Source organism: Excalfactoria chinensis, chromosome 1 (genome assembly GCF_039878825.1).
Source record: "Excalfactoria chinensis isolate bCotChi1 chromosome 1, bCotChi1.hap2, whole genome shotgun sequence".
Taxonomy (NCBI): Eukaryota; Metazoa; Chordata; class Aves; order Galliformes; family Phasianidae; genus Excalfactoria; species Excalfactoria chinensis.
This window is the reverse complement of record NC_092825.1, coordinates 102480532-102496736: the sequence shown is the minus strand read 5'-3', so window position 1 is coordinate 102496736 and position 16205 is coordinate 102480532. Positions and strand designations below refer to the sequence as shown.

The 16205-nt window shown below is 43.8% G+C and overlaps 1 protein-coding gene across 2 annotated transcripts; it reads right to left on the bottom strand.

Annotated features, from left to right (window-relative positions):
- Positions 1-356: 356 nt before the first annotated feature.
- B3GALT5 (beta-1,3-galactosyltransferase 5) lies at positions 357-15887 on the bottom strand. Of its 2 annotated transcripts, none has more exons than XM_072326838.1 (4): positions 15670-15887; positions 10325-10474; positions 6936-7132; positions 357-6393 (listed from the first exon to the last, which is right to left on the bottom strand). In XM_072326838.1, exon 4 carries the CDS (start codon positions 6391-6393, stop codon positions 5443-5445), a length of 951 nt encoding a protein of 316 aa, XP_072182939.1. In that variant the 5' UTR covers positions 6936-7132; positions 10325-10474; positions 15670-15887; the 3' UTR covers positions 357-5442. The 2 variants fall into 2 exon arrangements, with proteins under 2 accessions (XP_072182939.1, XP_072182938.1); XM_072326837.1 differs by having other exon boundaries at positions 6936-7129.
- Positions 15888-16205: the final 318 nt, after the last annotated feature.

Below are 16205 nucleotides of genomic sequence, written 5' to 3'. Positions count from 1 at the left end.
GGTTTTAATAATCACGTACTTGGCACTAAGGTTTTGTCTGCAGAAGCTTTTGACTTAGAGGTGTACCCTGCCCTGAAGCACATCGTTAATGACGAGAGTTGTGTGGCAGGACTGCATGCTTAATTCTTGGGAAAGCACTCCCATTGGTGGTCACTTTGTCTTTCATGGGAGTTTTGTGCTTGCCTTAGGAAGAGGGACCAACAACTCCTATTTTAGGAAGTACAAACTAAGTATTCTAGGGAAGAGGAGAAAATCCTTTGTGACTGAAAAAAGAACAAGCCTCCTAACTTCATTACATACCAAAATGATAATACATTCACACCCAGAAAAAAATGTTAACATGCAGATTTCTGGTAACAAAATAGTTTATTAAAATATCATACAATGAATAGTTAGATCAACATTCTCAGGTTCTATGCCAAAAATGCAAACATTATCACATTATTTTTTTTATTATGATTACGCAGTATCCTGCACACATCCAAGAGGAATAATGTCCCTGCCAGATCCATGATAGACGGTTAGCCCTTGTATCCCATTCAGTTTTTACATAAGGCAAATGTTTGATGGCTAAAATCTATCCCGTATTCTCAAAAAAGACAGGAAGGGTGATACCTCCTCAGTAATGCTGAATCAGATATCTTTCATGGACATACAAGAAACTCCTAACCTATGTTGAGGTTATGTTAACTGATGTCTGGAATTGCAAAAAAAAAGTGCTTATTTTTCTGTGTTCCAAAACTCATCTCATGTTGGAAATAAGAAGTATGCTGAAACGAACTTAGTCAACTCTAAGATACTGACAGCTCTGTTGATTCCTGCAGTCCTTGTTACTCAGGGAGAAGAGCTGGAGTAAGTTTCCAGAGTAATTTTCCAAATCTATTCACTAATTTAATGATCTTCCCGCCCAAGAAACATAAAAAATTCTAGGTTTGTGCAGATAAACTGCTATCAATTGCTCTAAGTTCTTGTATCAATCTATAAAAACCTAAGAAGAGATAAGTAGATGTACACTGCAGTGCTTTGTTTGCCATCTTAGTTGTATTTCCAGTCTTTCTCTGAAGGCTTTTCATAGGAAAACGCACAGAATTTGGCAAAAGGCTACTGAAGAGTTTTGACTGTGTTAAAAGCCATGATCCATGGCCTAAGCAGCAAAAGCTAGTTTCATTTAGCTGATACATATAAACTGACAAGCTCGGTGGCTGTGTTTGAATAAACAAATAAATGTACCTTATGTGCAATCGGTTAGTTTTCTTAAATCACCTTTTACAGCAGAATCATACTGTACACTTAATTATTTATTTATCACATTCTTATTCGAAGCAACACACTGAATGGGAAGGATTATGAAATCAATTTCTGTGAGCTAGCAGAAAATTATATGTTGAGAAAATTAATGTGTAGCACTTTCACTTTGAAAACTAATTTGCAATAAGAAGGGGAACAAGCTACCTAAATCCATAACATTTCATTCTGTACTGATTTCCTCCTTATGCAGACTCAGTGGTGGCAAGGCAAATGTTTCAGTTAGACAGGCCATTAAATGCCTAATAACATATATTTGGAGGGGACAAAATATTACAGATGCAGTAAGTTACTGGCATTTTGCAGAGGTTTCATAGAAATTTCAAATATACAACATCCAGAATGGGGTGTTTTGTTTAAACATGAGGACCTAATAACAAATGGCACGGTAACAATGGACTTAGCCCTGAAAATATAGGGGTAGCTTCTGCAAATGTGATTAACACAGAATAGCATCATCTTCCCCAATTAGTTAGGAGTGCTCCTGAACTAAATTAAAACCTGCAGACAAGAAAGCTAGCAGAGCCTGCCATCATAGGTAACATTTCTGTGATGATACAAGGCCACAGTCTGTTCAAGTAAGATGTATTTAAGAGCAGACATCCCAGAAAGCTGTCTCCTAATGGAAGACTTTATCCTTTGGCCACAAGCTCAGCCTGCCAGAAGATCAGCAGCAGCACCATCCCAGGAGCCAGGTGCCTCTTGAATCTCAACACCAAGTGGAAGATAACAAGCAAACTCATCTGCATGTAAACAAACAGCTTTCTGCCTAGACAAAGGCTCTCTGGTGTAGTTTGGTTGGACTGGTTCTGACAGCTGGGATAAAGCTGGTGCCAGGCACAGAGGTGGAAGTGAAGCACATGCTGCAGTGAACAGATGGGATGAGAGTTGCACGAGGGGCTCTCAGAGTATTTCACTTTCGTACCAGCAGAGGCCAGGGTGAACATTAAGCTGCACTGTCTACTCTACAAGTCTGGGTACTGAGAGAGACCTGAAAGCATTCGTTTATACTTCACATTTTTCTTTAAATTGGCCTTAGAATGACAGAATCATTAAGGTTGGAAAAGATCTCTAAGACCATCTAGTCCAACTATTTACCACTGTCCACTAAACCATGTCCCTCAGTGCCACATCTCAACATTTCTTGAATGCCTCCAGGGACGGTGACTTCACTACCTCCCTTGGCAGCTCATCCCAATGCCTCACCACTCTTTCTAAGTTTTTCCCTAATATCCAATTTGAACCTCCCCTGGCACAAGTTGAGGCCATTCCCTCACCTCTCGGGATGAGGTATTCACAGCTTCTCTGGACAGCCTGTTCCAGTGCCTCATCACACTCCTAGCAAATAATTTCTTCCTTATATCTATTATAAATGTCCCCTCTTTTGTATTAAAACTGCTACACCTTGTCCTATCACTACACTCCATGATAAGGTGTCTGCCCTCAGCTGCAGACCCTGTAGGCCCCCTTTAGGTACTGTAAGGCCACTATAAGGTTTCTCTGAAGCTTCTTCTTCTCCAGACTGAACAAGCCCAGCTCCATCAACCTTTCTTCAGAGGATAGGAAAATTCCTGTGTCCCCTCCCTAGACCACCCTGGACAGGTCCATGTACTTCTTATGCTGGGAGCCTCAGAACTGAATGCAGTAATCCAGTAGCACAATAGCAAGCTGGCACTTTGGGTACAATAATTGCATACAATGAACAGCAAAGAAAAACGACTTTTCTACAGGTTACATGGAAATAATAGTGATTTAAATGCTGCTGTTAGGCTTGTTCAGTCTAAGCCTTCGCACCTACTGAAGGCAGGAGCAAAAGCAAATGTGCCATAACAGGGTTTTGTGTCCAAGGGCAGATACACCTCCAATCTGGAGATGCTGTTTGTTCAGCCTGGATGTATGTGCTAGGGGAAGGCAAACATCCCCTTTGCTACCCACACAACCACCTGATTAGACATATCCCTGCTAATGCCATACACATGGTACATTATTATTATTATGGCATATGCTAATGCCATACACGGGCAACTTAAAATAGATGATGTTATTCTTCTACCAAAATAAATAAATGAATAAATAAATAAATAAATAAAAGATATTTCACTATCAGCTGCCAAAAAGCAGTGCATGACTTTGGTTTACTTTACATCAGAATACATAATATAACTCTCAACATCTATCAGGATGGGGCACGTTCCTTCTGAAAATATTTATCCTGCTCTTCAGGCACAGGCAAGTGAAAAAGGACACACAACTGTCCCTATGTGAAATAAAAAGAACAGAAATAAGAACAATAAACAAAATCAAAGTAACAGAATGCTGTATCAGAATTTTTGAATTAGAATTAATGTATTAGAAAATATGTCATGGAAACCCTAAAAGACCAAAACATCTAAATCACCCCTTGCTCTTTTTGTTGCTGGATCTTTCCATGTGACCTCCTCAACAAGTCTCAGGAAGGCTGACCCTACTTGCTTTTTCACCCCTCCTAACTACCCCTGTCAGACCCCTACCTTTATTTGAGCCAGTGCCTCACTGCTCTTCCTGAGAATAAGTTTTCCTTAATATTCAACCTGAATGTCCCTTCATGCAACTTGAGGCCATTCTCTCTCATCCTATCTCTGTTACCTGGGAGAAGATGCCAACCCTCAGCTCTCCACAACTTCCTTTCAGGTGGTTGTAGGGAGTGGTAAGGTTTCCCCTGAGCCTCCTCCAGACTGAACAATCCCAGTTTCCTCAGCCGCTCCTCATAAGACTTGTGTTCCAAATTCACACATTTTTCACCATGCTGTAAGGGCTCAATTCCTCATCTCTGAAACCCTGAAATACCCTAAAGATGCTCTGAGTTTTTTCTTGTTAACAAACAAGAAATGAGGTTTGTAGCCTGAATGATTACTTTGACACATTTTCTCACTAAGTCTTGTTTAAAAAAGAAAAACCCTCCTAACTTCTCCATCATTCATTACCACTTCTTCATAGGGAAAATGTCTAAATCAGGTGTACTGTTTATCTCCCTACAGTAAGGGACTGCAGTTAGCTTTGATCAGCCATTTACAGTAGTTTCCAGTCCATCAGAGCAAAGCACAAACATTAAACATATCTCCTAGGTTCACTGTAATACCATTGAGATGACAAAGGGTCAGGATCATCACTTCTACAAGGAAAGGCTGAGAGAGCTGGGCCTGTTCAGCCTGGAGAAGAAAAGGCTGAAGGGGGATTCTGTGATGTACAGGTGACAGAGCACTGGCACAAGCTGCCCAGAGAGGCTGTGGAGTCTCCTACTCAGAGATCTTCAGGAGCTGCCTGGATATGGGCCTGGGAACTCAGCCCTGGCTGTCCCTATTGGGAGCACGGGTAAGGCCAAGTGATCTCCAGAGCTCGATACCAGCCTCAACCAAGCTGTGGTTAATTCTGTGATATGGATCCAGCCCTATCACCTAATCATTTCTATTGGGAAGTACACATAAGGAAATAATACAGTAGCCTTACACATTCACAAAGTAACCTGCTATACCTAAACCTGTCCCAAGAGTGCTGAATAGGCAAATTCTTCCACCTCGGAAAGAAAATCTGTGTAGACTGAATGGGAGATCTCTGCCTTTACACAGTTCTGCCCACACAGAACTCAGTGAAAGTACATGGCTACAGTTCCCTATGCCAGGAGGGGAACATCTTGACAGCTACAAGCAACTCTTCTTAAATGCCTGCCCAGATGGAAGCACAAGCAGTAATGTCTTAAGGGAGACAGGGAAGGGGGTGCAATTATTTTCTGTAAATGAAAGTATCTTTGTTTGCTTGTTTTTGCGCTGCAGAAATATTCCCTCTCCAGTAGCAGCATGATTTTGAGAGCTAGTCCATGGAGAAGGCAGCCTTGTGGGCCTGCATCTTCCAGGAATAAAAAAACAACAAAAAAAAAAAAACAACAAAACTTGCTTATGTAGAGAAGAGATGGAAAGAGGTAGAAGTGAATGGAAGAGAAAGATGTCACAATGCTCTGAGGCAGAAATGGGGACTAAAATAACCATAAGAAATGTCTTCAACACGATGGATCTAGAATTCATAATGAAGAGTTTTGCTGGAGTCAAGTGCAGCCCTGTAAATTCAAAGCATTTCATTTTGTTAATTCAGTCAGGGAAGGTGCTAGAGCACTCTCCCATGTTCTTCTGCCAGTAACTGATTCCAGTAGCTCTGCTGTTCGGATAAGCTTACTTTATGGCATGTCACGATTTTCTTAAAGCGAGAAACAGAGAATGGAATCTTTTCTGGAAAAAATGTCTGTTCTGAATGAAGCTCCTCTGGTTGAATTTTTAATTTCTCAAGGCACAGTCCTATGAACACATCCTCCAGTTTGATGAATGAAATGCTCTCCGAAACATGATAGATCTGACTAGCAACATCGGTGGATAAAACATAGCCAGTCCCTGAACAAAATGGCGGGTAGGTCTTACCCGAATATTCTTCTATCCTCACATTCCACTTGCTGTCGTTTTTCCTTATGGGGTGCTCATGCAGTTTTAGAAAGCCTGTGTAAAGGCCTGTGGTCCTCTTTTTCTTTAGAAGCAGCTCAGTGAGGTAAAAAACATTGACAAACACATCTGTGTCAGTTTTCATCACAAAGCTGGACTGATTACAAAACTGGTGAACCCATTCAATTCCCATCATGGTCTTTAAAGTCAAATTGTAGTATGTGTCCATGAAATCCTTTTGAATAATGTCTTTGTATTTTTGGCTTTCAGCACTGATGTCAGCCTGCTGCCCGTCATTCACAGGGGTCCCCAAGAGGAAATAGGTCACCAGGCGCTTGCCAGCCACCGTTCTCTCCTTCCCCCAGGTTTGCCGGATGACCATCCTGGCATCAACGTCTTTACACGAGGATGCCACAAGTAGGACAAGGAAAGGTGGGTTCTTATGGCAATCTATATCTGGGAGATGCAAGAAGTTTCCTTCGATTCTCCTGAATGTTTGTAGTGTGCAACTTTGTTTTTTGCTGTAGAATATAGAGAGTCCAGTCAAATTCGTGTAAAAATAACATAAGCTGGCACAGCTGAGCCCCATAAGGCAAACAAGCACCTTGATTTTTCTGAAATCCATCTGAAATAAACAAGAAGGAATGGCATATTAAAAAAAAAAAAAATAAATAAAAATCTTGTTACTTTCAGTGCTGCATACAAAACTCAATGCACAGGGTTTTAAAGCCAGGTCATTCCTCTTTGAAAGCTACCTGTCTCAGGGCATTTGCCCACACACATTTTTCTGAGGATAGTTCTTACAGGATGTGCTGCTGGCAGCCAAATTCTCAGTCGTTCTTCCTTGAACCTGGCCCCAAGACAGTATATCCTCAAGAGCTCACACAAGAGGGCTCAATGATACCAGCTCACACTGGTTGATGAGTCTCACTTCCTCATTACTTTCAGCACAGATTCAATCACAGTATCATGGAACCACCAAGGTTGGAAAAGACCTCCAAGATCATCCAGTCCAACCACCCACCTACCACCAATGTTTGCCCACTAAGCACATTACCTAGCATGCCTTTGACCTATCAACACTGACATAAGAAAGACTGTGGAGAAGCAGCAGATATACACTCACGCCAGATGAGAGAAAATAACAGTAATACAATTTTTAAATACCGTATTTCTCCATTCATTTGTAAAATGTCTGGGTCCCAAAGGCAGCCAGCCCTGCCCAATTAATAGGCATAACCAAGCAGGTTCCTCCAGTCTTCATCTTCTCTGCATCCTGTTGGTCTCTTGCACAGATCCAGAAGCTGCTCCCGATCTTGCTGCTGGAGAAGCCATGAGCGGCATGTTCGACATTGGACCAGCTGCTTGGAAACAAAGACAAAGCAGTGGGTCAGGTTACTGGGATCTTTCTCTTTTTGCAGACTGTAGGTGACTCAGCAGGGCATGATGACGTGAAAAGGGAGCAGTCTGCACTTCTCCATCTTTCAGGGGAAGGAGCTCCAAACAATAACAGCTCATTCATCTTTGTAAAATATCAATGCGCTGCACACATGGTTACAAACCTAGTACAAATTGTAAGAGAAAAACAATGAAAGAAAAGCCAAATAGATCATAGTGCCAAAAAGAATTACACGCCTCCATAAATGAACTGAGAAAATTCTTGTGGTTGAGTTACTAAGTAGATGACCCAAATGGTTCACCAGCTCCTCTTCCAGAGAACCAGAATGAGGGAATTTTTACTGGGAGGAAAGCCTTCCATTCCTCTTCTCCCAGTTCATAACAGCAAATTTGATCTGGTTTCCAAACTAAAAACACAACAGATGAAGCTGGGAAGCCTCAGATTTCATGCAAATTTGATCTCTCTCTTCTGACCAGTAATGTTCTGCCTGGACTCCCCAAGCCACACCAGTGCTTTCCTCTCAAATGCAGACAGAGGCCACCAACTTCTTTCCTTTCTACTCAATGAATAGGTTATATGTTACAGACTTAAGTGCATTTTAAATATCACTCAGCAAGTTCATCTTAGTTTACCAATAGGACCGATGCACATGTAAATCTGTGTGAGAGTTTAGTTATAATAAAAAACACATGCACATACAAACACATTTCTACGTACGATGTTCTAAGAACAACAAAAGAGCTGCAGAATGGGTTAGCTCCTGCTACCAGTTGTCATGACGCCACTCAAGGATCTGCCATTGCTCTGTAGCAGGACTCCCAGGATACGTACATCCAGAAGCCCTTCAGACAAGCTGTTCCCTCAGTGGACGCCCATTAAAAATCTTTCATTAATACTCCAATCCCCCTACCAAAGCAGGTTCCCTACAGCAAGTCTCTCAGGAAAGCATCCAGATGAGTCTTGAACACCTCCAGAGAAGGAAAATCCACAGCCACTCTGAGTAAGTTATTCCAGTGCTCTGTCACACTCACAGTAAAGAAGTTCTTCCTTGTGTATGTATGGAACTTCCTGTGTTGCAGTTTTTCCCACTGTCCCTTGTGCTGCTGCTGCACATCACCAAATTCATCAAATGGATTGGGTTAGAAGGGACCTCAAAGCCCACCCAGCCCCAACCTGTGCCGTGAGCAGGGCTGTCCCCCACGAGCTTAGGCTGCCCAGGGCCCCATCCATCCTGGGGTGGATGGGATGTGCTTTCTCCCATACTTACTGGGAAAATTGCTACTGTATAAAGAATGGTTGGAGAAGAACTGCTTCTGTCACATGTATTTAGCACTTTGCCATGACAGCACTTTGCAGAACCATCACCATCCAGTCTAAAGCATCTTGTTCTACAGCACAGGTTAGGTGTGACAAGGCCTACAGTTTCTAAATTATTGGACTTTCCCTGTATTTTTTCCCCTCGACCTGCATCTGATAAATAGTACAGCCTGCGATTCAAGATTTCCAGCTTCTACGCACTTATCTTCATGGAAGAGTCCTGGAGATGTTAGTCTACAGAAGGTGGTCTAGAAAACAGTGGGGACTTAATAGTAATCAATCTCTTTTCTGTTGATTATTTTGAAGAGCACCCTGTATTTTAGTATCAAAATCTCTTAGGTTTTATAGAAAATCCTTTGGCAGTAAGCTTGCCCTGGTTTCGTCTGAGTTAATATTCTTCCCCTAGTAGGGGCTGGCTAGCTGTCTGTCAACAGGTGGTGAACAACTGCATTATACATCACTTCATCTAGTACGCTTTTGTATTTATTATTATTATTGTTATTATTTTCCCATCCTTTTTTGTCCTATTAAACTGTCTTTATCTCAACCCATGATTTCTACCTTACTCATGGATAGTGGCAAATGCCTTCTGGGGGTGGGTGCAGAATGGAAGCAGAACAACCGGCAGCACAGAGGCAAACCCATCCAGGCCACTGCAGTGTGGAAAGATACTGCTGCCTGGGTAGAGAATGTAGTTGTAAAAGTAAATCACGTGGATGCCCATGTACCACAAAGCTGAACCACTGAGGAACATCAAAACAACCAGCAGGTGGATTGGGCCACTAGGACTGTAATGGCTCAGGTAAATCTGACTGGCAACATAAATATTTCTAGTTCAGTGGACCCATGAAACCTCAGGCCATCAAGAAAGGCCATCAGCATACAGATGGTCTAAGGATTGAGGGGTGGACTTTATCACTGACACAGGCTATCCAAGAATGTAGAATATGTTCTGTGATTAATCAAGTCTCTTTGGCACAGAGGATGACAGCTGAAATACAGGGAAACCTGGCAGGTTATACAGCACTCCCACAAACTCACTATGGCAAATACCATGTGCTTGCAATGGTGGGAGCAACCAGACGGTTGGAAAGAGATACTATGCTCCATGCCACTGCCCAAATACTATCTTGGGCCTTGAACAGCATGCCCTGTGGTGGCACAGCACCCCAGAAAGAAATAAGTCAGTCATTTCTGAAACAACCTCATAAACACCTGGGCAAAAAAACATGGCCTTGATTGGGTATATCACATCCTCTATCATGCCTCTGGGAAAATCAAATGATACAGTGGACTGTTTAAGACTACACTAATAGCAACGGGTGCTGGGACATTCAAGCACTGGGATACACAATTACCAAAAAACTATCCGGTTAGATAACACTTAGGGATCTGTCAATAGAGCTGGCTCTGCCCAGTTAAAATATTTACATACTGAAGAAGGGAAAAAGTCCCAGTGATGCATGTAGAAGACGTGCTGGGCAATACAGTTTGGCTTATTCCTGCCTCAGGCAAAGGCAAGCCCATCTGTGAGACTGCTTTTTCTCAAGGACCTGGGTATATTTGGTGAGTAATGCAAAAGGATGGGGAAGTCCAGTGTGTATCTCAACCATGAGTTACACATTTTTTCTGACTCTCTCCCCTGTCCCACTGTGGGTGGAGTGAGCAAAAAGCTGTGTGGTGCTGAGTTGCCTGCCAGGTTAAATCACAACACAAACCTATCTGAGTTTTCTCTTTGATTTGAGTCAGAAATTGCAGTTTGTTATTATCTCAAAGCTTTTTCCATTTCCTATCATTTCAACTGTCAAGTATTTTATGTAGGGCATTGTAGAAAAATTACCTGTTTTGTGTCCTAACGAGTGGTTTATTTAACCTGCCCAGCAGAGTGTGTTATGGCTCTGTGTAGATCCAACGAAGTTTGCATTAAAGCCTGAGACCAGAGCAATGTGGGTTACAGCAGCCTGCAGTCATTCTCTCTCTTGGCACATGCCTAAAATGAACAAGGAAGAAAAGAAGAAGATAACACAGGTCTGTATCGTGTCGGACAAACCCTTGCCTTGCATGTGCCTGAACTCATCTGGCACTTGCCATTGGACTTGGACAGTCCTCATAGCCTGAAAGTTCAGCCTTTTGCTGGAGCACCAGGAATCACTTCTTATCTGAGTGTCAGAGTGATCTAGAAAGCAGTGAAGGGACACCCTGGAGCTTGCTGAAACTCACCAAGATAAGCTCCTTGAATTTCATTTCTTTCAGCAAATTAGGAGAATGAGAGAATTTATTTGCCATCTTAGCTGTGCCAGGAGGTTTCCCAAGCACCATGACACTTTGCCATGGTGGGCAAATTTGCTAGTGCCTCCACTTACAACACTGACCTCTGTTAAACTCCTTTATGTCATACTGTGAATGGGTCACATTAACTCATCTGACTGAACCTAGTTATCACATCAAAATTAATATGACACCTCCTTTAGATCCGTTAATGAGTATAATTATCTAAACAGCACCAAGAGATCAAGGCTATATGGCATATAGATTAGGAAAAGCAATCTGGCCCGCAGCAGAGAAGATAAGTAGGTCTAGAGTCCCCATGAGAAAAAGATTCAAAATACAAATTTAAAGAAATAAAGTTTGCTTAATTTTTCTGGGGCAAAGTGACAGTCACACTGCTGAGTTCAGTGGGTGATCAGCCTTAGATTCTCGTTCATGTCGCACACGTTGAACAGCGAAGGACCCAAAGCGCAGCATGTTCAAAGCACATTTGGCCAGCAGCAGGAGTTGCCACTTTGTATAAGACAGAAGCAAGAGGTTACTACTGCCGCTTGCACACCCAAAAGCACGGCTGTGATTTAAACATGCAAACAGGAGTAGGAACCTCAGGCACCGCACAGCTAAAGACAGCAGAGGCATTTCAAATTGCCTTTCCTAATAGCCAAAAGTAGCATGCGCCCTGGCATAAGCGCTACTAATACCTGTTAATGTTTTTTGGTTGTTTTTTTTTTTTTTTTTTCCCTTGGAACAAAACCTTTAAACTGCATTCACAGAAGCTTGGCAGGATACAGAGAGGGACTGAATATGCTTAGATAATAAGTCCGTACACCAGGAAACAATTTTCCTAAACACAAGCATTTTAGAAGAGCAGGGATCACCTTCAATCTCTCAAAGGCAAAGACTGACAAAGCAGAGGGCTCAGCAGTAGCTGGGCCAACACGGCCAGGGAAGGAAGAATCATCCCCTTACTGGGCAGCCTGGTTTCTCTGTTCAGTCAGGGTCATCCAACCCAGCTGAACTCTACACAAAACAAAGCATCATCCTTGGACACCTGGCCCTGCCATGCCCCCTTTGAAGTGCTGGCTGAGTCCTGCCCCTTTGCTTGGTGCCCACATACACAGGGCCACCATGACAAGTGAGACAGGCACCTCAACCACAAGAACTCAGTGCGGAAAGCAGCCAAGGTGGTAGGGCTAAATGTCATCTTCACGATGCTTTAGAATGTCTCTTTTCAACTCAGAGGAAACCATGCACAGCAGCACACATTAACAACATCCTCATCCAAAGTGAATGTCAAGACTGGAAGGCAAGGAGGATGGAATACTGAATAAAGAACAGGGGGAAAGTATCTTCTTCTGGCCTTTCTGTTAGCTTACAATACAGCTTTTCTGCTCTCATACCTCTCAACAAAGTCAGGATTTTCTCCTTTTGACAGTTGATTAGCAAGTCTAAGCAAGACACTGTTCTAGTGCTTCATAATTGCCAGTTTCTGTCAAGGAAGCACTGACTCACTAGGCACTTTATTTCATACTGGGGAATATTTTGTTTGGTTTGTTGCTTGCTTGGATGGGTGCGTTGTTTGTTTTCACAATCAGCAATGTTTTATGCCCATTATTCTGAGACCGTCATCAAGACAAGATACAAGTCACGTGAACAAGACTTGTGGACTCTGTTCCACCCCTCCAAAGAATGTTATTTTTAAATGGAAAAACATTTAAAGAAAATACTGGCTTTTCCACGTGGGGCAGATGGCATTGCAGGTTAAACAGCCTGAGGGACATGGAAGCAGAGAGCTGTGCACAACTCTTCTTTGTGTTTCAAGAGCACACATCAACCTCAGGGTTGCTCCTGACTGAGGTTCTGCCCTCCCGGCTCCTCCCCAGGAGACCCTGGGCCACCATTTTGGGGCATACATGGGAAGAGGGGTCTGAGAATGGAAGATGTTAATGTTTAAGATAAACCTCAGGACCACCAGAAAGACAAAAAACAATTTATGAATGGGGAAATGGGACCAGGCAGTGATTAATGGGTTCACCAGCAGTCACAGGAAAAGGCCTGCTGTGCAGCCAGGAGGAGAACCCTAAGTGCGTCCTGAGCTGCTGGGGTGAAGTTCCAGCTAGGCATCCTTCCTGAAAGAGGATCCAGGGTGGGAAGCTGCTGCCAAGGCCCTCAGAGAGTCACCAGTGTCCCCAACCTTGCCCATCCAAAATATCCACCTGTCCTGTAAATTATCAGCAACCTACTCTACGGATGATACTAAGCTGAATGGTTGATAGGACAGAAGGAAGGGATGCCAGCCAGAGGGATCCAGGGTAAGTTTGAAAAATGGGCCCATGTGAACCTAATGAGGTTCAAGTGCAAGGTAATGCATTTGGATTGAGGCAATCCCAGGTATGTGTACAGACTGAGAGAAGAACTTAAGAGCATCCCTGCAGAGAAGGACTTGAGTGTTCTGGTGGGTGAAAAGCTGGATGTGTGCTCTTGCAGCTCAGAAGGCCAACAGTATCCCGGGCTGCACCACAAGAGAGGTGGCCAGCAGGGAGAGGGAAGGGATCATAACCCTCTGCTCTGCATGTGTGAGGCCCCATGTGGAGTATTGTGTCCAGGCCTGGGGCCTTCAGTACAAGGAGTGGAGATGTTGGAGTGGGTCCACAGGAAGATAAAAGCATGCTCAGAAGGCTGGAGTGCCTTTCTTGTGTAAAAAGGTCAAGCTGGAGCTGGACTTATCTTGCAAAAGGCCCCTGGGTGACCTCATTGTGTCCCTCCAGTACTTAAGAAGAGCTTACAGACAGGAAGACCAACTTTTTACACAGTCTGATAGCAATGGGACAAAGGGAAATGCTTTTAAACTAAAAGAGAGGATATTTAGATTAAATGTTAGGAGGAAATTCTTTACTCAGAGAGTGGTGAGATGCTGGAACCAGCTGCCCAGAGTGGACAGCACTTGTTTCATTTACTTCTCTGGATTTTAATAATAAACACATATTATTTTTTTTCCTTAAAACTGAGCAGAAGAAATTAGTCCAGCTTTGAAGAATTTAATAGTTCTTGACAAAAAAACAGATTTGAAAGTTACGTAAAATTCTAGAGTAATGCTCATACTGAGGAAATCCATTGCATACAGTATCTGCATTCAGATATATGCGTACAACTGTATTGTTAAGCAGCACAACCAACACAGCCTCAACACTCTTATTACGGTTGTAGTATGCAGTAATAAGCAGAGAACATTTTCTTGTAAAAATCAAAGAAAATCCATAACCAAAGTTCAATAATAGAGGAATATCTGAACATTTCACCTGCTTCCTCTAGATCTCCTGTAGTTGTGCTGCAGCACAGTTTTACAATAGCTGTCTGCAGGTCTTTATCTCTTCTTATCTTTCAACGAACAGTTCACACCACTTCCTTCTCTGAATGATGGTTTTATTACCACCTAAGGTAACATAACGGAGGTTAATTACCCCTTTCTCCCCTCTAGCCCCAGCTTTTATTGCTGAGCATGACGCTACATGGCATAGGACATCCCTTTGGCCAGTTGTCCCAGTTCTGTCCCCTCCCAGCTCCCAGCGCACCCTCAGTTCCTCCCTCCTCTCTTCAATACTTCCTACAATCCCCCGATCTTCAGTTTACCTCTGATGGTAATGAGCATTTTTTACCTTTTTATGCTTATTTTTTTTCTCCAGCACCTCACGAATTGGTGAGCATAATGCAATTACTGTTTTACTTCCTATATTCCAAACTCCAAAGGTAAGGAGCTGTCCACAATTGGATGCACCGATTGTGCAGACTCCCCCAGTACAATCCAATGCCATTCAGTGTCTTGAACAGTAAAACCCAACTCAGAGCCACCCTCATACCCTCACAGTGAAATAAAGCAATGAGGACAATTCTTCCTTCAGCTCTTGCTGTCAGTGCTATGGCTCCAAAAGCCCAGTTAACTGATCTGCAGCACTGTGCTTCAAAAATTACACAGATGAGTTTGTGTGTCATCCCCCCCCCCCAAAGAAATTACTTAGAGTCACAGAATCACAGAATATCCTGAGTTGGAAGGCAGCCATAAGGGCAACCGAGTTCTTCTCCTGGTTTCACACAGCACCACCCAAAATCGAACTCTATGTCTCATAGTGTTGTTTGGATGCTTCTTTCATCCTGCTTGCACCCTTATGTATAAGCAGTGCCACAGTTGGATGAAAATGTTATTTGAGGCAGGACAAAGTTTGCTCTTCTCCCTCAGAAGTAATCTCAAGATACAGGGAGGAGGAAGGAAAAGAGTAATGTGGAGAAGAGATAATTTATACAGACTGTACAAAAAATGTCCAGACCAAGAAAAATTACCAATAAAGGCATTCCAATATCATTGAAATCTTTTACAAACAGAGTGCTTCTCAGCCCACTGCCACTGTGGGATAAGAACTTGTCAGGATGTTGCACTTTAGATGTGGGTTTCATTTTCCTATTTAAAATAAAGGTATCCTTATTTTTAAGAGTTTTCTTCCAGCTCTCAGCAAAAAGCACGGGACAGCCAAACCTTGCACCCCATTCTCCCAAACTCAACTCAAGCTCTACAGCTGGGGGCAGGTTCATGGGCAGCCAGAATGTGCTAAAACCATTAGGTTTAGTACATTAGGGTACTAAATGGTCTGGTACATGAGTTCTCTTGCAACTGTCCCACCAGCCCAGGGTACCCCTTGCACCTACTGCTCATTTTACTGCAGGATGGATGCTTCAGTCTCGACCCTTCACATGAACTCGCCTCCAGCTGGGGACATGAGAGGTAGCTCGTTCTGCACCTACTCTTCAAAGCCAGAAGGTCCATCCCCACGGCCCTTTTTTCTTTTGTTCTCCCAGCCGAAAGCCCACCAGATCCAGGGATCCCCATCCTCGGTGCACAAACGAGATCCCCGCACATGACCATACCTGCACCGGGTGATCCGCGCTCCTTCCCTCACACGCTCGTGGCGCATCCTCGGGTTCGTAGGGCCGTGCTGCGGTGGTTGCAGGGGACTGCGCTGCCTTCTATGTCCCGGCCCTTCCCCGGGCAGCTCCACGACCCCACGGTAGGTGGCCGCCTCCGTCCCCGCGTGGGCTGCAGGCGAGCCCGGGGACAGCACTGATGCGGCTGCGGTAACTCGAGCTCTCCGCCTGTCTCCTTCCCTCCCTCCCTCCTCTCCTCCCTCTCCCTCCCTTCCTCCCTCCCACCCGTAGGTAACAGCCTCACACCGACACTGCAGTGGGAGCCGGCAGGAAAAGGAAAGTTAGGAACTGTCCTAGCAGACGGCTTTCTGTTGCTTTTGAGGAGACGACGACATTCCTCCAGCCCTGCTAACGGAGCTGCTCGTCCAGCAGAGCGGAGCCGAGCCTTTGCAGGGCTGGGAAGTTAAGCTCCGCGCTCTCTGCTAACGGCGATGCTGCTTGGAGAACGCTCCGAGCCGTGGGTTTCCCTCTGCACAAGG

What these genes read in the sequence shown, in the direction of transcription:
- B3GALT5 (XM_072326838.1), bottom strand. Translation starts at nt 6,393, where the DNA reads ATGGATTTCAGAAAAATCAAGGTGCTTGTTTGCCTTATGGGGCTCAGC.